The 24,730-nt window shown below is 41.4% G+C and overlaps 1 protein-coding gene across 2 annotated transcripts in view; it reads left to right on the top strand.

Annotated features, from left to right (window-relative positions):
* Nucleotides 1-24,730, top strand: part of LOC117820705 (rho GTPase-activating protein 20-like) — a 99,213-nt gene that overhangs the window by 50,159 nt on the left and 24,324 nt on the right. For both annotated transcript variants that reach the window (XM_034694586.1, XM_034694587.1), the window contains 8 exons: nucleotides 1,908-1,993; nucleotides 16,005-16,181; nucleotides 19,023-19,172; nucleotides 19,767-19,808; nucleotides 20,167-20,251; nucleotides 20,402-20,479; nucleotides 21,161-21,227; nucleotides 21,753-21,968. In XM_034694586.1, coding sequence (XP_034550477.1) covers nucleotides 1,908-1,993; nucleotides 16,005-16,181; nucleotides 19,023-19,172; nucleotides 19,767-19,808; nucleotides 20,167-20,251; nucleotides 20,402-20,479; nucleotides 21,161-21,227; nucleotides 21,753-21,968 — 901 coding nt within the window. The remainder of the gene's footprint in view (nucleotides 1-1,907; nucleotides 1,994-16,004; nucleotides 16,182-19,022; nucleotides 19,173-19,766; nucleotides 19,809-20,166; nucleotides 20,252-20,401; nucleotides 20,480-21,160; nucleotides 21,228-21,752; nucleotides 21,969-24,730) is intronic.

The following is a 24,730-nucleotide window of genomic DNA, read 5'->3' as shown; positions in this document are numbered from 1 at the left end:
TTTTGAATGCTTATAAAGAGATATCACACACCCAGGCTTGTCCAGAGTGGTGTCCAGGGGCAGCATGGACCCCCTTTGGAATCTGATTGGCTTGCTCTGGTGCAAGCCCACACTCTTAACTATAGGCTTTTACACACTGCCAGTTTAAGGTGGGATATTTAAGCCTTTGTTACGTCTCAAACTGGGACATCAAGGATACAGTGTTTTGGAGTTTTAATGTTAATACCAAGGCATAGAGATGGTGGAACTTTGCAAGTTGGCTTTCTAACTATTCTGCGCTTCTGTATATACTTTATTATTATTTCATTTTATTCCTTCTTCTTTAGTATTTTGACTTTCTGACAAACTAAATAAGAGCTCTGTAATGACCGAATTTCCCTCCCCGGGATAAATAAAGTATTTCTGGTTCTGATTCTGATTTGCCTTCTCAGAGGCGGGACTTACGTTAAAAAGAACTATTTGGACTGAGTTGAAACAGGCTGCTATAATATTCATTTATTCTCTATTCTTTTATTAATGCTTTGAATTGTGATGTTGGACATCAAGCTTTTTTTTGTGTCCACAAAGACTTAAGCTCAGTGTATGAGACATTTCACCTATGTTGTTTTTTGTTTATTGTTTCATTACTTGCACAATCACCACAAGGGGCACTTCAGGTAAATGGGCAGGTAAATGCTACAAAAGGGGCACAGGTGAAGTAGTGATCTTGGGAACGGGAATAGCACCCGTTTTTACTGCTCGTCTTAGACCACACTGTTATCCTCATCACACATATCACCTTCAAAGTAAGTTGTCTTTTAGCTGTTTATCATTTGGATCAATACGCAACAATAACCTCGGATTATTTTAGAAGCACGTCAAAAACACCTCACTCCCGCACCCAGACAGTGACTAAAATCAGGTCAGAGTAGTCACTACACTCAGAGGTTCACATGTTGCCTCTCTGTTGTGTTTCTTTTTAAAGCACCAAAGTTGTGCGCAGCAATATAACATCTTTACCAGATATGAATGATGGAGACAGAACAGATTAATAAACAGTATTCATTCATAAGTCTGTGCCTCAGTTGGGCCACCAAGTTAAAAAAGTTTGGATCCCAAAGACACAGATTTAAATCAAAGAACTCCTCAGAAGGTCGTGAAAGAAGAGCTTCAAGTCGTCTCTCTTCCTTGTGTCACAGAAACAAATCCTTCTTCTCTCCATGCCTCAGTGATGTGTCTCATGATGCACATCATGTCACACTGGATGCCTGAGTGTTGTGACTCTGCTGCTTTATGACTACCAAGAGTCAAATTCTTCCTCTAACACCTCTGCATGAGAGGAATGTTTACCCATAAATCCCTGCAGAAAGGGATCCATTCAGTTTCTGTCGATACGTTTGACTGTTTGGAGCTTTCTTCTAAATGAATGAGTGTAGTGTGAGTTTTTTTAGAGGGGGGGGTGGCATGTTTAAGGGCTCACATGGTTTCAGTATGGTTCAAATGGATTAGATTTAATTGAAATAGCTGCGGGATGCCTGTCATAGTTCAGTGAGGGAGCGTGCAATTTATCACGTTACAGTCAGAATATACGAGGACTTGCAGACATTGTGCAACGCCAGACAGCGCATTTCACAACTTCAATCTCCCTCTGTGTTTCTGTCACTTTGTTTCAGTCTGCTGCCATCTTTATCCACTTATCTCACTTCCTCTTTTCCTTTTTTCCCTCTCTGCTGCTGTCACTTCTCCTTTTCTGTCAGTCCTCATCCTCTGCTGTGTTTCCTGCGTTGACCACAGTCAGAAACCAAACCAAAGCAGTGCTGACTCTGTGCTGTGCTGCTGTAACCATTCACATGCAAACCTAAAAGAATGGTGCAAAAACCATCACCTCTTTCATTGACCCGTCTCTTTCTCTCTCTCTTCACGTGCAGAAGATGAAGACCTTGGCTCAGAGGCGGCAGTCAGCTCCCTCACTCGTCATCAGCAAAGCACTTACCAGATCCAGAAGCACGTCCAGGTATGAGCAAACACACACACACTCACACACACACTGTACATCCTGCTTTTCTTATAGAGAGCTGCTGAGGGGCTGACATCATTGTTGGCCTGCGTGGAGTGATGGCTCCTCTCAGTAGATGATGTTACACATGTGGCTGCTGCAGAGAGCTTCACCCAGCTGTTTGAGTTTTACTGCAGGGTTTATTATAAATCTGTCATGGTATGATTCGTCAAAACCTACAAGTTCTCTATTTCTTCAGGGTGGTTTTTGTTGTTGTGAACTTTGGTGCCTGTCAGTGATGAGGCGGATTTATAAGGGGGTTTCCAGGAGTAGTTTAGAGAAGAAAACTTTTGTCCATATTAGGGTATTGGTTAATTGATTCGATTGTTTTTTTGGGAGGCATTTTTACCCCTTTGTTGATAGGACAGCAGTAGAGAGACAGGAAGTGGGGGAGTAGAGAGTGGGGGAAGACATGCAGCAATGGTCGTGGCTGGGAGTTGAACTGGCAACCTCTGCGACGAGGACTCTGTATGTGGGGCGCTTTGACCGCTAGGCCACCAGCGCCTCGATTAATTGATGTTAAGAACTTACTCCAGCACATTTTTTTGTTCTGATTTTCTATCACTTGGAACAAACATCATGTGGTCTCATATTTGGTTCTGCTGTCAGGGAGGTGTTTTAAGTTTAAAGCATGTTTCCATGTGAATCAGCTGACTGAAGGTGTTGACGCTCAGCTGGGGGCTGCGGCTGAGTGACAGGTCTCCACGAGCGCTTTTTTTCTCCGCCGCCGGACTGATTATGACCCGGTTGACACCTGACCGCGTTCACATGCTTATTATTCTCAATAGGAACGAGTAGACAGAAAACTGGACTCTGTGAGTCTGATACATGTTTCTTTTCAGTTCCCTTGTTGAAGTTTGAGCCTTCACTTTTATGACTGTGTGTCCGCAGAGATTATGAGCCTGCTCCACACGTTGATATTCAGCATGTTTAATGTTCTGAGCACCTCAGTATGATCCATAACTATTCAATACAATCAGTTATATACATTGTGTCGTGAAGGAAAATTTGATTCAGGGCAAAAAACACATTTGGCATTGTTTTTGACGTTTACGTTTTTTTTAAATGATTGATCGATAATTGATCGTTAACATTTCCAAACATCGATAACAGAAAATACTTGGAATTTGCATCCCTAGTACATATTTGCTGAAGAAGGAACTCCATGAAGGCATCTCTTGGTCAAAACAGAAATAGATCTTTGAATCATCTGCTTAACAATTGACCCTACTTTCTTCAAATAGAATGATGTGTTGTTTCACAAATGTGCACTTTATGGACTGCTTAAAGAAGGTTTAATTGCGAAGTTTCCACATTCACATTTCCAGAAGACTTGAAGCATTTGCTTCTGGCTTAGTTTTAAGCCTTCATTAAGCATTGACTGCACTTTCTCTGCAAACATAAGGGGGGGTTTTATGGCTGCTTGATGCATGCATGGACTCACAAACTCTTCATGCCTTTCATCAGTTTCCCTCCATCAACCAGCCTCGGATACACAAACCCAGGATTTACAGGAAAGCTGAGAGCTGCAAGTTAAAACCACTGAGCAGAAGTGGAAGTTTGTGCTTCCTCTGGTCAGCTTGAAGTTGCACGCTCGACTAATGGATAAACACAGATTACAAAACAGAAAACTTTAAAAACTGACTCTCACGGTTTCATACAGTGCAGATTTGAATGATCCTCCTGCATTGGCATGAATGTGTGTCAAACATCAGAGCTATTGGGCCCCCCTGGCTCTTTCATGGCTCAGAGGGGGTTCAAACACTTGCTATCAGGCTTTCCATCACTCTTATCACACAGCTTTCTTCCTCCTCCTTTTACCCAGTCGGAAATAGACCATTACAAACCCCTTAAGGAGGGCGCTGACTTATCAGAATCCTTCTCAAAAACATCTTTACCCCTGCCAGCTTTCTGCAGATTTTAAAGAAGGAAAAATGAATCTTTGGATGTTTGGAAAACAGAGAGCTAAATCAAGACATCAGGAGAAGTAAACCAGGAATGTGGCGGAGTCTGAAAAACCTTGAATGCCCCTTAAAGCACTTGTAGGATTTAAAATACTGGTCTTTATGCCATAAGTATTTCTCATGTGAGCGTACGCCGGGGGAAGAAACCCGATGTGGTGCGACTGTCTGACATGTTTATGATGTGTGTGCGAGCTGGTGTCAGTTTTTAGTATTTGCAGAGGGATCAGGCTGAGCTGCAGCACGTTTAACTGTGAAACTGAACCATTTAGACCAGCGCTGAGGGAAACACTCCACACTGTTAAATGGGTCAGTGCTCTTGGGCTGTGTGTGTGTGCGTGTGTGTATGTGTGTGTGTGTGTGTGTTGAAGAAAGTGAGAATGACAACTCACTTATTCAGTTTGCAGGCGAAGAGAAAGAGCAGAGACAGGCAAACTATTGAGTGAAAGTCTGACCTGTTTGTGTGTGTTGGTGTGTGTATGTGTTGGTGTGTGTGTGTGTGTGTGTTAAAAGTCTCAGGACTCATGGAGCCGGAGTCTGACACTCTCAGCTGCCACCCTTAACCTCTGACCTCTCTTCAGGGGGTGTAGGGGTCACCTGGGGTCAGAACCTCTCGTGTCAGTTGGTTCGTGAGGTGTTCATTAAAGTCCGGATGGGGATGTGAGCATGCAGGGGGGTGGGGGGGTTACCAGGGGAGGCATGTGAGATTGTCGCGGTCAGGTGACTCACAGTAGGTAAAGGTGAAAGGTCATGAGATTTCTTTCTGCAGGTGACGTCAGTTAATTTCAGATTTTGTTCACAAACTTTCTAACTTCTGTCTCCCTTCATAGATACTGTTGTACAAAAACAATAACACCCCCTGAAGTCTGATAAATGCAGTTTTAATGGATACAACAGTTCTGCCAACAATACTTGGCAGCTTCTTACCCGTTATTGAATCACCTCTGTGTTTGGTCCAAGTAAATTGCAAGCTTAGGTAATATTACAAAGGGAGGAGAGTTTCTGGCAGGCAGCATTAAGTGTATTAAGTACTTACTGGTTTTCTCAGTGACCACGACAACGAGACGATTCCAGGTAAAGACTGTCTTGTCTGATTCTCTTGTGGGTTGAGGTATGATAAGAGTGACTTTACTTCTCCTGATCATGCTCAATATCTGAACCCCCAAGACCAGCAGAGCATGCAGCCTTAGCAATGAGTTACAATAACTGATTTCCTATCATTTCAATCAAGCTTTATTTATATAGCACCAAATCACAGCAACTGTAATCTCAAGACTCTTTCCAAACAGAGCAGGTCTAGACCGTACTGTATGTCCTATTATTAACAAAGACCCAACATCAAGACAGGATAAGATCCAGTCCCATCTTACAGACAGGACTCAGTCTGATCTCATCTTAATCCGCCATGAGCAGAGCACTTTGCAGCATTTAGCAAGTTACAGTGGCAAGGACAAACTTCCTTTAACAGGCAGAAACCTCCAGCAGGACCAGACTCATGTTAGACACATCTGCTGAGACCGTGTTGGAGAGAGGGATAGAGGGAGACGAAGAGAGAGAGAGATGATAGTATCATTTGATGCTTGAGTCTAGCTAAATAGTAAAGCTTTTTATCTTCTGATTACTTTATTCTAGAGTTGACAAATCATACATTTTTGTCTCTTTTAAATGTAACTTCAAGGGATATTTTTCAAGTTTTGATTACTCTTATCAACATGGGAGTGGACAAAAATGCTTGCTTTATGTAAATGTATGTCTATTATTATTGTAACAATCAAAACAAGGACAAACACTGTCTTTAACATCCTCCAGAATGACCACAAAGGTTTGTGCTTATAGCAAATCATGTTATTGTGTCTGACCTTACATGGGGGGAAATAAAGACCACGCAGGATCATTTGCGACAGACTCCCAGACAACTTTCAAAACGTCCAAAACTTAGCTGCATCAAAAAAAAAATTGTGTTATTATCTTGTCAGCTTTGACAGCCATACTTAAGTCCTTCAAAGAATTGCAATCATGGTTAAGAACATCAGCTAAAATGCTACCTTTGTTATCATTGCAATATTTCAGAGGGAGTTAGTGAAGCAGAAGCATTTCTTCTACTTTATCTCCAAGGTGACTCCTTCTGTCGCTCCCTCTGTCCTTCCTCGCCCATCACTCATAGAGGTGCTGATATGCTCTCTGGCCTTCAGCTTAGTCACTTACATCATCTCCACACACACACACACACACACACACTCACCCCACGCCATCCAGAAGCATAACCTCATCGTGCAGCCTCCGGGCTTACAGTCCAGGATATTATGGATTCAAGCTGGAGTAAAATACCACCACCACCACCACCCCCCCACCTCCACCTTCAGGCAATGAAACCTACACTGCAGGGAGGAAAGTGTCTGCACCGTAAAGCATTAAAACATATGATTGGCTGACCGCCCTGACCTCACACTCTCACTCATAATGAGGCACGGTGTCACCACAAAGCGACACACGAAACCGAGAAACACCTGAGTGAAACACACACACACACGCCGAGACACAAAGCAGATATACATTTAAAACACACACACACAACAACAACCCCTGTGTGCATCACTGCAGTACAAAGACTCATATCTGTATTAATAAAAATGTCAGAGTTTGTTTACTTAACTTTATTTCTAATCTCTACCTGAAACCAAACTCTTCCAAAAAGTCCGAAAAAGTCATTACTCAGGGATTTTCCTTGATTTTTGTGTTCGCTCGAAGACATTTGAAGTCCTCACAATGACATATGCGAGGACACACACACACCCGCTCACACATCATGCAAAAGACATTTCCTGACTTTAATAGAGAGATCTGCTAAGGATATCATGGCCGACAGCCTCTGGTCACTTCCCCTTCATTTTACTGAAAAGGGGGAAGCGTTTCAGAGCGCTGACCTCATCCTGTGTGTGTGTGTGTACGTCCCTGAATGTGTGTGTACTTCCCTGAATGTGTGTGTCTTTCAGAGCATTGAATGTCAGCCAGGGATGACTTTATGGTTTGCCTATGGAAATGATCTGCTGCAGCCACAGCCAGTTCAGGGTGAGGTTTCTTCAGCCGGGGTGGAAACAGTTCAGAGACAGACGGGGGGAAGATGGGTTTGGATGATCTGGTAGAACTTCTTCATTCTTTTGAAAATATTTTTGCACTTTTAAAAGCCTCATTTCATGAGCATAATGACATCTTTCCTTCCCTTCCTCTACCTTTAAATGGTGCTTTCAAAGTAAACTCCTTTCTCCTACTGCTGGAGCCTCACATACTGAGCACCTCTTTGTTTCACTGTTGGGATTTTCCAGTGTGAAATATGGCCAGCTTTCTGACATTTAGCTAACTCTGACTTATGTTTCATTGTCTGCTCGCACCGCACTGTTGTTCTTTTCTATCATCACATCACATAAATAACTCTAAAGCAGTTGTTCTGTGCTTTTGTAGAAGAGTAGTTTCCACCAGTGTGGGCTATCCAAGGCAGCAGAGTGAAATGCGTTGGCTGGTTTGGAGCTCTGAAGAAAAACTTTAAATTTTAAGGCAAATGAATGACGGGCACAGACTGATTTAAAAGGCAAATTGATCCCTAATTTTATGCAGTTTTTTAAGCAACTTCTTTTTTTTGGAAAAGCACAGTTATACAATTTATTTTGCATTTTACACCTCAGTATCACAGTCTTTCTTTTAAGTCTGCTGTAAATATCATCCATCATATATTCACCCCCTCCCCTTTGGAATTGGGAAAGTTGATCATATATAGTCCGACTGTTTTCGTCCATGTTGCCTCTCCAAGATTTTTTTCTTAAAGGTGACATATCACACTTTTTTCATCAATATATATTGGTCTAAGAGGTCCCCAAAACATGTCTTTAAAGTTTATGCTCAAAAAAACACTTTGAAATCAGATTTTGGTCTGCCTGAAAAACCCTCTTCTTCAGTCCTCCTCAGAACACTCCGTTTTCTCTCTGACCACGCCCCCTCAGGAAGTGGATGTGCCTCGGCTCTCCAGCACGTTGATCTAATGTTTACATGTTGGCTGAATATACATGGCTGCTCAGAGATCACGTTACTTCAACCCTCTGAATCTGATCAAGAATCTGATCCTGACGGAGAGGCGCCTGTAGCAGGACCTTTCTGAACCATTGGTCACAGATTTAGTGTTTCTTGTTGTTTTATTTGTCAGTATGTCGACGTGTGTCTTGGTACACAGCTACAAACATCTAGCTATGTGGCTATGCTAACTAGCGCTAGCACTTATCCATGATAAATAAAAATCATCCACTAGATCTTCAAATCTGCAGACGTGGGGAGTAAAACCGACCTTTGTGTTTATTAAGACAGCCTACAACTAGCATGCCTCCCTCCTAAGCTCCTTGTTAGCACACATGTGTGCAGGTAATGAAAAACGGAGGAGGGATTCAGTATTATTTTATACAGTCTATGGGCTGAACAAGCTCCGAGCTCTGACTCCGTGACAGACCGGATATTGTTGTGACGTAACAAAAACACGGAAGTCTGAAACGGCTCGTTTCACACACATTTACAGAAAGGTGGAGAAATCAGAACAGGGGCAGAATGGATTTTTTTCATTCTCGGGGGGTTTGTAGACAGGGACACATATTTCAGGTAGAGAACCATTAAAAAGTCCATTTTGCATGATATGTCACCTTTAAGTCATTCCATTGCAATGTCGAACCGGAGATCTTCCCTCTTGTGATTCTCAAAAACAAAACAAAAATCAGAGAGACAAGCTGTCACAAGGTACAGATCACTTCAAACAAAATCAGATCTTAGCGGTTTCACATACTCAGTCCATTCTGTCCAAATCCGGTAAAACTTTCCATGTTGCACTCTGAAGGAAAATGACAGTTTTCCATAATGTAAATCTCATGCACAATATTAATAAACTCCTCAGTGGTGGGTGGTTCTATTTTTAACCATTTTCTTGTGATGGCTTTTTTTACTTGGGTTCAAGACCGGTGTAGAGTTTAACTTGTTGTAAATTACTAGAATACTAAGTCATTTTTTGTCATCAATATTCCAATTTTCAAATGACATGTCGCCCAAATACAGAGTTTCACATTTAAAAGGAATCTTTACATCAAACACATTCTGTAAATGATTATGAATCCTTCCCAATAAGTTTTTATAACCTTGCAATTTCAGAATATATAAAAGTGGTAGGCTCCCCTCACTACCACAGAGTCTCCAACAAGCACCTCCACTACCCTGATGTCGTTTCTGGATGAGTGTAACAAAAAATCTCACAATATTTTTCCAACCAAACTCACGCCTGATGTTTGACCCTGTTGAGATCCACAATAACTGGAATGTTTTTTTCCAACTCTCCCAAGAGATCAGTACATTTCCTTCTCTTTCCCATTTCTTCTTTAATCACTTTCATTACCCACACTGGTTTCAGAACAAGAACTCTATAAGAACTCATTTTTTTAAACATAATTCCCAGCAAACAGCTTCACAGTGGATATTAATGAGCATGCTTTGATGCTGATTGTAGCTCAATAACTTCTGCTTAAAGCTCCACATGAAACTGGAACCAGCTTCCACAGAGAAATAAACCCAACTTATTCCTACAAATCAGCAAAAATGAGGTCTGTTTGGTTTCCTTAGATTAAGAAATGGCTGTAACAACATTTCTTGACCTCTAATCCCTTCGTGTGATGTCTTATTGTCAAGTGTAGCCGTTGGACCAATGAACAAAAGCCACCGCTGTGGATTCAAAAGACGGTACAGACCGGTGCTAGTTTGTGCAAAATGACATCTTCTTTAATCTGCATGTTCACACACCCTTTCTTTGTCCTTTGTTCCCCCTCACACACACATACACACACTCAGTCACACTCAGTCACACACACACAAACACAATGAGACATCAGTTGCGTCTTGTCTGGAGTCTGGACAGCCTTTATCTGGAAGAAGGAGGTCAAACTGCTGCTGATGCAATCCTCTGTATGCAGACAAACACACGTACAAGTTCAATGGCTGACACACTAACAGACCACACACACCCTTTGACTAGCTTTGCACAAATTCCTCACACACACACAAACACACACACAGAAATCTTCAGTGACTCATTGTCACATCTCTGACTCTTCTCTTTTACCTCCTTTTTTCTGGAAGTCAGAGTTCAGATGTTGCATAAGGAACAAAGAAGTGAGTGGAGGTTTCTTCTCCAGGCAGCGGTCCTCTGTTCATTCAGATGTTCGTGGTTCATGTTGGAGTGCTGCCATAAAAACCTGTTGATTGCCCTGGAGTCAGATTCGTATCTCACACACACACACACGAACACAGAGTGAGAGGAAGCCTTCGTATGGATACCCATAAAGCTGCTGAACAGATGTACAGAGTTATATAAGCGTGTGTCATCGCTGCCTTCAGGGTCTGAGTCACTGTGGAGGTGACACTGTGGTGTATGTTGATATAAAGAACAGATGAAACTGAATAAAAGAAAGAAAAGTGGAAGTGAGTTCACTGGAATGAGAGTCAGAAACAGTCTGAGTTTAAAAAGTGAAAAAGAAAGTTCAGACAATCAGAGATGAAGGAGAAACAGAAAGTTCCAGCTGTTTGTCCAGCTGTTGTCCTCGGGGCATGCACTTGGTTTTGGTTATGACGAAGACTCCATCATCTTTCCCAGCGGGGCCTCCTCTGGTTTCGGGACTTTGTGAATCAGATGTAACGAAACAACAACAACAAGCAGAGAGCTGCTGAATGTGCAGTTTCACTCTGTCTGCATTTTGCTGCTGGAGTTTTATTTGGAAACATAACATGAGGTGGATTCAACGTGTGCAGACAGAGACCATCTTCTCCTGGTGTCACAGTCAGGGCAGGAAGCTGTAGGATAATGTCATCCTGCAGGTCTTCAAATCCAACACTTGGAATCCTACAAATCCTTTGAATTTCAGAAGGACTGCAACAAGTGGTTGTTTGCAGAATTGACAGTTTTTGCAATTTTAATTAAGGTTTTTATTGATTTTGATATCCTTAACTTGAGTTTTGTTGACCCTGTGTCAAAGTACACCTTGTATTCTGGTTTGAGAGGGGACATAGAGATATGTTGGGTGAAAGCTAGACTGTTCTCCACTGTTGTCCCCAGTGGCAGATCATGTCTACCAGCTACAGTTGACTCACACTGTCCTGCTCTACTCTGGGAATCTGTGTTCAGCTCTGGAGTGACCCAGCACTTGGTACTTTGGTCCTTATTGTGGTGATGTTAATTGTTGATGATGATAATGGAAGGTCTTAAATTGTTTGGTTGCTTCATTGTAGATGTTCTTTATTTACTTTGTGCATTGCCTTTACACTGCTTGGCAGTACCTGCACCAAAATGGACTTGAAGCACTTTGTTACTCTTACTGATCTTGTTTCCTCTTGTCTAGATCTTTGCTTGTGTTGTTCTTGTTCTCGTATGTACGTCGCTTTGGATAAAAGCGTCTGCTAAATGAAATTGTAACATTGAAAGAGAAAGCGCTTCATGAATATAGTCATGGATATTTGCAAGTTGTGCACAGCCACTTCCTGTAAAATCACTCCACTCTGGGTGAAACATCTCGTTTAAGGGAGACCCCTTGAGTGATATCTCACTCTGTGATGATCGGACACTTTCTTAGTTATTTACCTATGCCTTGTTTTTTTTTTTGTTTTTTTAATCTCTTTATTGGGTTTTTTCTTTTTTTCACATACAAATTACAAAAGTCTGAGACATTATTATCCATGCCTCAAACTAGCATACAAAAAAGAAATAATGTATAAATGAAAACCAAAGGATATACAACACACAAGTAAAATAAAATACCAAAACAATAACATAAAAAAGATTTAAATAGAAATAATACTACAACAATACAACTTGGAGGATGTCAATTGCCCTAGATTTTGCTAAGTTATTATTTTTTCATGGGGTTGTTTTTGTTATAGTGGTCTTTGAACAGCTGCCATATTGAGTAAAACATGTTTAATTTTCCTCTCAGGGTGAATTTTATTTTCTCTAACTGCAAATGCTTCATTACATCACTCACCCGTGCCTTGTTTTTTTTATGCTTCCTGTCACGCATCAGAAAACCAAAAGGAGGAGGACCCATGTGCAGATTAAAATAAAAAGTTGTAATAAACAAAAGAACAACAAAAACTTTGGGCACACAGGAATCACAGGGATACACTTGACATGACACACATCACACACAATGAAGCAACACAGAAGGGAGGAAACACAGAGAAGATATACACACTTTGTAACGAGACACAGGTGAGACCAACAAGACACAGGTACAGACAATCACAAAGAAGGGAAAACACAGGAAGTAAAACTAAACCAGACACATGGAGCAAAAACTACAAAATAAAACAGGAAACAGGATAGAGAAAGAACACACACATGATCACTAAGAAACATGAGGAAAATCTAGAGAATAAAACAGATAATCAATGACAAATACTAAACGAAAGCAACTCATGACACTTCCCATCATTTCCAATACTAAACTGCCTCTATGACTCCCTCTGCAGCTCCATCATTCCCGCCATGAGACATTAGTATTCTGCGTTGTGTGCTTTTTATCGTCCTCCGGCCCCTCATTGTGTCCCCAAAAAGTCAACAGCTCTCCTCACAATGCCGCGCCTCTAACAAAGGTGTCCCATGTATTTGTGGGCAGCCTGAGCTCTCAATTTATCAACATCACATGACGCACAAAGAAGCCGTTAGCTGCTCATCCATCAGACTCAAAGGAGAGCGGCTCAGCTGTCACTCTGACATTCAGGAGGGAGGGATGTGTGCTGAATACGGAAGATGTCCTCTTTTTTGGGGGCAGGAAGGCATAAAGGGGCTTTACAGGAAGGTTGGTCAGTTTGTCTAAATGTGTGTGGGTGTGTGGGTGTGTGTGTGGGCTCCTCTGACAGAAGCATTTCCTGGATTTACATGCACATAAAGAACAAAGGAGGAAGTGTTGATAACGCAAAGGGAATTCCAAACTTCTGCTTTGTAACGGTGTTAATCCGGTGCAACTCAATCAAGTAACACAAAATCCTCTTAAGGTTGCAGTTTTCTACCCAGGTGCTGTCATCCATTCTTGTGTCTTGTAACTGGATATTAAAGGTGGATTCAGTCCAGAAGTTTAGCTGGAGTTCTGTGCCATGAAAGTCCATTCAGAGTCAGCAGCAAGAGGAGACTCACAAACCTCAAAAAAACACCTCCTTCAGATAGAGAAGTGAGCAAACTACAGCTGACAGAGCGAGGATAACTGTCCAGATGAACTTCAGTGCTCTTATTTGTTGTAGCATGTTATTTCCTCCCCTGCAAATGAGGTCAAGGTGTATTCAACAAAGGAGTTGTGAAACTGTCTTTGAGTTTGCTCGGTGGTATGAGGAAAAGAAGTCAATTCAATCCAGACACAGTCCTCTTGAAAAGGCGGTGACAGCTTCATCCAGTATGATGAAACAACGTTATCCAAAGTGAGTCGTTCACACTGATTTGGCTCACATTTGTGCATCATGTTTTACCATCCTGCACTCAAACCTGAGTGAGACAAACAAGGCTCATGTCCACTTGAGTTTCTTCCATCTTCATAGATCAAACTGAGCCTGAGCTTTGATGCTGCTTTAAACTTCATGAACTTCTTTGGAGAACTTTGGGAAAGGAAAGTGGAAAAATACTTCACCTTGCCAGAGAATGACCCAATACTGAAGGAGCTGACTCTCAAAGTGAAGATTTACATGCTGCTGCAGCTATTTGTCTACAGAGACAGAAAGACAGACTTAATTTATAGCAGTGTGTGTGTTATGTAAAAGCTTCAAAGGGGAGTGAAATCACTTCACACGAGAACACATGGAGACTGTTTGTTTCACAACGGTTGATATTGTTTTGTTTGTCTGGTGTCTAAGCATTCGTCAGTTATGTATCTCTAAGATTTGTTAATATTTCCCATCTTTCATCCACTTCTGACTTAATGAGTTTCTGAGTCCTGGTCCTGCAGGGCGATTTGTCCCTCAGAGCGCCAGTCCTTAATTGGCTGCATCCATCGGTCTAAAATTGAATTCACTCCGTCCTCTTTACGGATTTATTTTTGGATGACACACAAAGAGAGGACAAGAAAGGGAAGCAGTCCAGCGTCGATGTCTGTTTCATGTTAATTAATTATGTAACCAATCGCTTACGCAACGATGCTTTGAGTTTGATGTTGCATGAGAAAATCCAAACTTGTCCGTCTTCCCAGGAGGACTTAGAGACTTTATTTATCAGGGTTTTGAAGGGTTTACAAACAGGATCGGGTCTTAACGTGGGTATCAAGGAGTGATCGTGGAATAAGAGTAGAAACTAGGTCCATTAAAGACAGGGTGTGTACATGTTTGTGTACATGAGGGAGACACAAACATGCACAGACACAGATAGTAAATGTGTGCATGTCAGAGGAGAGTTCAGGCTTTTATCTGGCAGAGAGGAGTAAACAGGAAAGGATGGAGCTCTCAAAGTATTTCCTCTTCCTTCAAACCTCCTCCCCTTTTTTTTTCATCTGTCCACCAGTGGCACATATTGACGACAGGGGAACATGCAGCTTCAATTAAGGCAAAAATGTCAGATATTTCTGTCACTGGGAAGAAAGCAAGGACGGATTTGCGTTTTAGAAATGGTTATGAAAGTGTCTCTGAAGAGAGGAAGAAAAAGTGAGGAATACGAGGAGAAAGAGAAGAATGTATGAAAGTAACAAACATTTATATAATGCATTATTTAATACATTGATTTATTATTTTATTGTTGCTCCAAAGCATGCAAACGCTCACTGAAGCTAGTTGAAGGAGTCGAGGAGGACTCACTGGGGAAATCATAGAAATTCAGAGGTAGATATTCCACTTTTGCATGACCTGTTTGGAAATCGAAGCCTATTCCACAATTTGTTATCTCAATGTATTTTTAAGAAACACACTCCCTGCTGCAAAATGTGCAAGTTACTCAGTTGCAGACAACAACTCTACCTAGCTTCAGCCTCCAACTTTGGGTCTGCAAAAACTAAATTGTAAATAGTAAGAGATGTTAACTGCGGTTTAGAAATGAGGTCCTCACATGTTGCCACATTTCTTGGGGTTATCATTAATAACAATAACCTCAGATATTCCCCACTGAAGCTTTAAAGCTTTACCTTTTAAGTACACTACCAGTCAAAAGTTTGGAAACACCTTCTCATTCAAGGGTTTTGTATTTATTTTAATTATTGTAAACACTGTAGATTAATACTGAAGACATCAAAACTATGAAAGAACATATATGGAATTATTTAATGAATAAAAAAGTGTTAATTCTGAATTCTGTAAAGTAGCTCCCTTTTTCCTTCATGACAGCTTTGCACACTCTTGGTATTCTCTCAGTCTGCTTCATGAAGTGGTCTCCTGGAATGGTTTCTAATTAACATGAGCCTAGTCAAGAGTTCACTTGTAGAATGACTTGCCTTCTTAATGTGTTTGAGACCATCAGTTGTGTTGTTCAGAGGTAGGGTTAGCACACGATGGATAGTCCTATTTGATTACTGTTGTAATCCAGATTAGTGCAAAACCAGATTATTTCATAGTTTTGATGTCTTCAGTATTAATCTACAATGTTGAAAATAATTAAAATAAATAAAAATCATTGAATGAGAAGGTGTGTGCAAACTTTTGACTGGTAGTGTATGTAGCAGAGCTAATGTGCTTCAGGACTTTCCTTAACTTTCAGACAGAAAACAATTATTTTTGACTACTTTTATGTCTATTAAGTACCTTCACTGGTTGCTCACAGAATCAAATCACTGGATTTTGCATCAGTATTTAAAAGAGGTGGAGACATTTTGACTACATGGAGTTCCGGGACCTCTTTTCTCCCCTCAGTAACCCCCAACCACATCCAACGCTGGGCTCTGAACCTGTTGTTTAGAGTCTTCCCTTTGAACCTCACCAGACCACAAACTTCTCTACGTGGGCTAAACGTTGTATTTCTTTCTTTTTCCCCACAGGGAAAGCTGCCTGACGCCGGTCAGCCCAGAGTCATGTCCACTGGTCCAGGCCTTCCTGGCCGAATGTCCAGGCCGCATATTCCTGGGACACGCCCAAACGCAGCTAAAGACAGGCCTGCAGACCCAAGAGAGACACCTCTTCCTCTTCACCGACACACTGCTTGTCGCCAAAGCCAAGTAAGTTTCCTTCTGTATGTTTTCTGAAATGACAGAGTGGGAGAAGGAGTGTGTGTTTATGTGGTTTTGTGAGTGAGAGCAAGACGGAAAAAAGGGAGGAAAGAGGGATAAACAGGAAAAGTCTGAGTGACACAAATGTGAGAAACAAAGAAGCAACATTTTAACCATTCCTAATTTAGTCCTTTAGCCCTGATTAAGAAATATATTTCAAGCACTGGTTAGGTTAAATCCATCTGCTATCTTTCCTTCGACTTTCCTTTCCTTACTCGGCCCGCTTCTTCGACTTCTCCCTCCCTCATTTTTCTCCAAGTATATAATTATTTCCCAGCCAATTAAACCCATATGAAGCCTGGCTCAGATCAAAGCCACACTGGCCTGCCTTGGGCCTAAAGTATGGGGCTTCCCACCCACAATCTGCAACACACACACACACTGACACACACATACGGACACACACACATTCAAAAATAGAAACTTAAAAAGCACATTTGTGTTTGAAGTCCAAAAAAACACACAAACATGCACTAATGCCCACATGTGCACACATCAACATGTAGAGACAGAAACTGACTAATTATGTGTGTACTAACATACTTACTGTACACACACACACACACACACACACACACACACACACACACACACACGCTCCTCTTAATGCAGAAACAGCAGGACCTCTGTGGTCATGTGCCAGTAGGCGGAGCTGACCCTTCCTGCATGGAGAGCATATGCTATAATTGGTTTTATTACGATGTGGCTCAAAACAGGGTGAGTCAAAGGAATGTGTGTTGGTATGTGTGTGTGTGTTTCAGAGAGAGAGAGAGAGAGAAGAAGTTAATTAATGTGTTTGTGTGTTTGTGGGTCTTCATAACCTTGGAGTAGCAGGGAGGGTTTGCGTGTTGCACATGTGTGCATTTGAAGTTTTTCATGCTCTAATAACAGACGTAGTGGTTGATAAATATACTTCTACTGAGCCTGCAGGTCTTAAAAAGGCCAGAAATAGTTGGAGCTTTAAAGAATTCTTATCTATATAAAGGTTTCCTGAAGGACTGCCATGTGCAGGAGGTTTGTGGGGACACATAAGGAAGAAATGTTGTGTAGAAAATTAAAAGTTAGAATGAAATTATAGGGGATCCAAATATGCTCCTTGAGGAACACCTCAGGTTTTTGTTCCTTGACCTACAAAAGCAAATGAGACCATCACCATCAACCAATCAATCAATCAATCAATCAATCAATCAATCAATCAATCAATCAATCAATCAATCAATCAATCAATCAATCAATCAATCAATCAATCAATCAATCAATCAATCTTTATTTGTATAGCGCCAAATCACAACAAACGTTATCTCAAGACGCTTTTACAAACATAGGAGGTGTAGACCACTCTATGTCAAATTATGAACAGAGACCCAACTTCAAGACAGGGTAAGACTCAGTCTGACCCCACCTTAATCCATCATGAGCATTGCACATCGCAGTATTTAGCTAGTTACAGTGGCGAGGAAAAACTTCCTTTAAACAGGCAGAAACCTCAGGCAGGACCAGACTCATGTTAGACAGCCATCATGCCTCGACCGAGTTGGGTCTGGAAAGACAGATAGAGGGGAGTAAGAGAGAGAAGTGATAGTGATAAAGACTATCACTATATTGTTATTTGTAATGACTAAAACCATTGGCAGGAGTAGGTGTCAGTTGAATTGATCACCTACACGCTATCAAAACAGCCTTTCTTTCCACACTTTCCTTGTTTTCTAGTGAGTGATTTAGAGACACGATTAGTAGAGATGAAAGGTACTGCCCAAATCAACCATTGCATTCAGCAAAGTGCAGTTTCTATGCAGATGTGTAGCTCTTTCTAGCATCATCTCTTATCGCTACTCTGCTAACAACCCACACAGAAGTTGAGCTTAGCCTATGGTAGTGTGGATAGTTGTGAAGTACAGACAAACCCACTACCCAAGACCAATTTGCTGAGAGTCCTGGCCACCTGTCTGAATCTGAAGAGTCTTTTAAATCAAACTAGCACTCTACAAAGTTCGCTTACCTGGAAGCATACCACCGTTTCCTTTAAAAGCATGATTATGACTTTATGAGGGAGCGTCACAAGTCTGGTGTGCCTCGTTCTTTATCCAGCATGCTTTGTGGATTGAAGCAGATTCTTTCCTCTTTGAGCATCTTCTGGGTAAAATACCAAAGCCCAATAAGATACCTCTCTCTGCATTTTATGCTTGTATATGCACCAGTGTAGAAGATGCAGCCAACATATATTAGATGACAAAAGAGGTATTAAAAGTGCGGCTCATAAACCACATTTTAGAGTATTTAGGAAAAGCCCTTTAATTGAAAATGTTGGGGATCTGAACATGTTCCGTGTGGAACGCCTTAAAAATAATCTTTAGATTTTGTAGGAAGACACTCCCAATGGACTCTCTATAGTCGCATTCACACCAAATGCGAATAAATGCTTTATTTGTGTGAATACAAGCTCAAGAATGTTTTTTGTTTACACTCTTAATTCGTACAAATAACTCAAAATTGCATGTACCCAAGAGAGGAGGGGTCTCTTCAATTGCAACCCCAGTCTGTTGTCATCAAACGAGAGCTTGAGCTTGACTGACACTGAATGGTGCAGCCAGTTATGTCAAAGAGGGCAGTGCTAACTTCCTAAGACAACCGATAGCTGAAATCAAGTGACAGACAACAGTTTTCAAAACTTACCAGATAATCCGACCTCCTCACTCACTTCCCATATAATGTGCTTTTTCTCTCAGATTCTTTGATATGAAAAGTGATTCTTGTCAGAGTCCTTCATTAATGTAACTCTGTCTTCTGCAGGTCTCCAACTCATTTCAAGGTGAAGTCCCAAGTCCGAGTATGTGAAATGTGGACGGCGAGCTGCATGGATGTAGTGTGTGAGGGAAGCACCAACGCAGAGAGGAGCTTCGTCATGGGCTGGCCTACCTGCAACTATGTGGCGAGCTTCAGGTACACATGTTCAACCAGAGTGACATGAAACAAAAACAATACCTGAGGGAAGAATTGAGTGACAGGACTGATTCAATGTAACAACTTCCTTTTATATAACTTCATTCAGTGCATCTGCTCGCTCTGCATGACACTGAATCATGCCAAACATATTTTCTGGAAGTCACTTCAGTGCACATCTGAAAGAGAACACCACGTTCTGGGGTGCAAAATGCACAGGATGGAGGGAAACTAAAGACTCAGCACGCAACCACAAAATCCCTAAACCTTCAAGTGTGAAGTCAGTTTCCAGTCATAAAGCCGCTCAATCCCACCGCAGTTAGACCAGAGTAAATAACCGCACACGCATAACAGGCACGGACATGTTACACACATGCAAACACATTCTTAAACGCTGTGTTGTATGTTTGTAACTTCCTCAATGTTGTGCACATATTTAGACTAATTCACAACCGCTCAGAACGCTTTCCATCATCAGGAATCCAGTCGTACCTCAAGGGGAGGGATGTCTGCGGTTTAAGCCGACAGGAGTTACATAACAGCCAAAAGAGACATTATTTTCCTCTGATTATGTTTTATCACTCTCCTCCTTAGCTCCGAGGAACACAAGGACAACTGGTTGACACTCATAAAAAGGTAAGTGTCGGGCTAAGCCTCTCGTTAATATAATTCCTTCTGCTGTTCAGTTTATTGCAAATCAAGCTTCCCCTTAAGTGGCAGGACATGTTTGATTTGGATGAAATGAAGTTGTGAAATTGAAGCCAGGGCAAAGTAAATTAGAGGAGTTATGAGATGCATTTAAAAGATATGAACACTAATAAAGAATAGAGCCGAGCACAAGCTTCACAACGAATCACTTATCTGTTATTTTGCATTTTAGTACTGACTATAAATGTCCTCTTAAATGTAATTCTCTCTGCTCATTTGAGCCTAACTAATCATGTTTTTAAACACATTGTTACTTCACACTGGCTCCTTTATTTCCTCCTAACAGTCGGATAGTTGACGGCAAAGAGAAAGACGACCCGAAGACCATTCCTCTGAAGATCTTTGCAAAGGATATTGGAAACTGTGCATATGTAAGTCCCCTGTCTTTCTCTGTAATCGTATTACCTCCATCAGCACAAACATCGATTTGATTTGATTGCACGGTCTGTACTTTTGTGGGTTATTTCTGACATCAGGAGCAAACCCAAAACATCTTGTATTTTCCATAATGTCTCCACCAGGCCAAGACACTCGCGGTCAGCAACTCTGACAGCACCACTGATGTCATCCGCATGGCTCTGCTGCAGTTTGGCATCTCGGTGAGTAACCGAAGACCGCTGTTGATACTCAGCATCAAATCCAGTCACCATAATTTTAATGTAATGTTCGAATGAGTTTCAGGAACTCATTGATTGTTTAAGTGGCTTGTACTGTAGCTTTCCGCTTCGGATAGAGGAATTAGAGTTTGATTAGGTTTTTGGTTTTTCTTATGCAACATTTTAATAGCTGTGAGCCCTGAAGGCAAGCGGCTCCTGTTACTGTATGTTCAGTACGGACATTGTGGCCGAGTCAAAGAGACCAAAGAGTATGTTGACAGAGAAGAGAACAGAACAAATTGTCAGGAAAGAAGCCAGATTAGACTGGCTTTTACTTGTCAGCATGAAAAGGACATTTGTTTGATTGCTTTAAAAGCTCCTAATTGCAAAAATAAACAATCTTGTATAATGATGATTTATATTTCAACTTATGGTCAGAGAAGATCAGTCATAAAATGTGCAAACAAAGTATAAACAGACTGTTGTGCAATTGACATTTCAGATTTAGATGGTTTTTTTTACCTCAAAGCTTTGTTTCCTGTTGTTTTACCACCACATTTTAAGGGATTTAGAGGTCTATTAACAATGTTGTACTTTAGTGAAAGTGCCAAGACAGTCATGCAAGATATAACCCAATATTTCATTTAGATTTAGGCTCATGTTATTTCCTTTTTCTCTGTTTAGGGCTGCGTTAAAGATCACCGGTTGTGGATAAGCTCGAGTAAGGACGACCCTCCGTACCCTCTCATTGGTGAGTCCACTAGTCGTAAACAATTCAATGTAAGATCTTTGCTGCAGGATAAAAACAGTCAGCCTCTCATACCTGTTGTATTCCCCCTTCAAGGTGCTCTTAAAAAATACTGTGATACAACAAAGGTGTATCCACCACAAAGTGGGAAAAGAAAGAGTTTGAAATCCACGACTCCTTTCAACTCCTACTTCTTGAATTCCTTAAAAATGAAAGAAAAACCCTTTAATCTCATCCCTCCCATGATGAATACTTTGGAAACTAAAAAGTATCAAAGCAGTGAATCCCCTCAGTGGGGGTCTGCACTGTGCAGTCATCCACAGAACAACAAAACCTCAACATCTGGGAGCGTTTCAGAGCACTTACTTTTCTGTCACAGCGGTAATTCTGTGATATTCTGTTCCCATAATCCTTTGTTCTGCCGTTCACACTTAATGCCAAACATCCTGACCTGAGGTGGCTGATTCCTGGCAGCACAGCACAAGCTCTGCATCATGTCTAACCTGTGGACCTCAACCTCTCATTCAGGCCACGAGTTTCCCTTCAGCATCAAGATGAGCCACATTCGGGACGGTGGGAGCAACAGTGCTGGTGGAGGACTCGCAGGTGGACTAGGGAGGGATCCAGCCAGTCCCACAGACTGTCCAGGGGTGCTGCTGCTGGACCAGTGTCTCCCCCCGGACACCCAGTGCCAGTTTATCCTCAAACCGAACAAGGCCATGCATGGACATGCTCCACTTATAGGTAAGACAGCTTGTTAGGAGTTCTTCAGAGTCACTCACTGTCTCAAACTGACCTTGTTTTTTCTTTTTTTAAATTTAGTACACAAAAAACACAAATAACACATCTAATATTCAGATGAAGTTAGAATTTATCCTCATAAGAATGAAATAAGAGAACAAATGTAAGGAAAAAAGAAATGAACAAAAGACATAAAAGTAAAATCAATGAGATCCCTCTAATAACTCAGTTCAGTCAGGCAACTCACGTTTAAATTGTTTATTGTAGCAGCAAATACATCTTCATGTTTGGCGCCCAGGCTCCGGCCTCATCACTCCCTGCAGATAAGTTTACATGCAGACATTGAGGATTGATGAGCAAAACATACTGAACTCCCCTGGAGCCTGCAGATGGATGCTGGGGTGGCGGTGGGGATGAAAGAAAATTCAGCAATATGCATGCAGCAGCAGAGGCGTTGACAGGCAGAGGCAGAGAAAGGAGATTTTCCCAGTTTAAATAGACCGCCAATTTGAGAGGCAGAGGGAAGGGATTGGATGATGGTTATGTGAGTGGGACATGTGACATGTGTATAGCAGTGCAGCTCGAGTTGTCTGCCTGAACTAGCTCGCAGGCGTTGCTCCATTTATGGTCAAAATGGTGCCAATACACAAACATGATTGTTATCATGTTGTAATTGTGTCAGAATGATACAGTACAACAGTATTGTGTCGTTTCGTATCGCGTCATGTCGATTCATGTTGTATCTTATCATATAGGATCATGTCGTGTCATGATATAGTATCGTGTTGTTTCATTTCATGTTGTGCTGTGTCGTATCCTGTCGTATCATATAGTATCGTACAGTATCGTATCGTCTCATGTCGTGCCAGGTGGTGTCGTGTTGTCATGTTTTTCATGTTTATGGTTTTTCTATTTATTCATTTGCACAATTAAAAGAAAATACATACAAAAAAACAGCAAAGATAAATAATATAATGTGCAGGAAGAGGCAGAAAACTCAGAGAGCTTATTTAAAGCCTCCACCCAAATAGTGTTCTAATATCAAAAATTAATTTAAAAAAAACCAGATTGACACACATTAAGACAATAGTTGATACTAAAAATAAAGTAACATAAGAATATACAAAATTAACAATTAATATAAATACCATTATTACATCAACAGAATTCAACTGTACAAAATATGAATATGATGTGTATGGACACTAATCTATGACTATGTGGTTGAGCATGATGAGTATAATTAAGTAACAGTGGTTAAAAGTTTTTTCAAGCATCCTTTATAACATTTTAAAGATAAACAGTTTTTCGCCACATTTGAATAAATATTCCAGAATTTGCTGCCCCTGAAACATATTGAGAATTGACTTCTACAGGTAAAACATTTAGGAGGATGAAGAAATAAAGTTTGACGAGTTGAGTTAAGGCTGATTTATACTTCTGCGTTGAATCAACGGCGTACCCTACGCCGGGGGTCCGCGTAGCTCCAGTACCTATGCCGAGGCCTACGCACGTAGCTGACGTGCACCTCCTCCAAAATGTAACTCCCCGTAGAGCCGACGCGGACCGCAAGCTCTGTGATTGGTCCGCTCGGCGGCTTTGTATTTCCCGCATTTACAACACTTCCGGGATCCCGGACATCGGCTGCACATCGGCCGTGTATTTCATCTCCTCCTCTCTATTCTTCATGTAATCATGTCTGTATGATAAACAGCAACATGTATCATCTGTAGATTAACATAACACGCTCTGAATCTCTGTGGAAAAGTAAACAGAGATCGTAGCGGGGCCGGAAGCAGGCGACCGGCTATCAGAGAGACCGCACTGCCCTCTAGTGTTTCGGCGGCGAATTGCTGCGCGACACGGACACACCGACGCACAAGTATGCGGGGCTCATGTCCGCGTCAGCCCCTGCTGCGTAGGGGAGACGCAGAAGTATAAATCAGCCTCAAGAGTGGACCTGTGAGTTTAATTTGAAGTAAGACTTGAAGTGATCAGGGATATTCCCTTCACGTCATATAGTATCATATCGTGCTGTATTATGTCTTGTCATTTTGTATTGTGTCGTTCATGTTGTTACCTAGTTGTATCATGTTGTGTCGTTTCGGGGATCCAAAGACCCCTCTGCTTCACTTCAGGGTCTTGTCTCACCCTGTCTGGATTCTATTTCCCATAACCTCCTGCTGACCTTACATTACCCCTTACATATCATCTGGGGACAATCCTAACATAGAAAACAAAACATGCCGTTTAGATTTTTTTTTTCATTTGACATAAATATTAAGTGTTTCTGGCTTATTTCTGATATGAGTCAACAGGCTGGAAATAAGGAACTTTATGCATAAAGGAAGTTGGTACCTCCAGCTAGATGGTCAACCATTGTCATGAAATATACATCAATCTTTTCCTCTATGGAACCACAAGAGGAAACATGCATACAGGAGTTCTAAAGCAGAACAGAAACCACTTCCTCCAGATTTGTTTCACTTACAGAAACCATGTCCGTTTGTTTGTGCTCATTCTTGTCCCTCGCTGACAAACAGTCGTGTTGTTATCTCTGAGGATGAATCGCTAGGTGCAGAAGAAGAACAGCCGTCAAAGAGAACGATGGGAAAGGATATTTTAGCGGACAATGGAGGTTACAGCAGGGGTGAGGAGAGAGGCAGTGTCAAAATAAGAAAACAGCACACGGACAAAGAGGAAGAAACCCCAGAAGAGACGGATGAGTGTGAGAATAGGAAGATGGAAAAGTGCAAAGAGATGAC

The sequence above is a fragment of the Notolabrus celidotus genome, chromosome 10, assembly GCF_009762535.1.
Source record: "Notolabrus celidotus isolate fNotCel1 chromosome 10, fNotCel1.pri, whole genome shotgun sequence".
NCBI lineage: Eukaryota > Metazoa > Chordata > Actinopteri > Labriformes > Labridae > Notolabrus > Notolabrus celidotus.
Note: the sequence above shows the minus strand (reverse complement) of the source record. Positions and strands in the feature narration are given on the sequence as shown.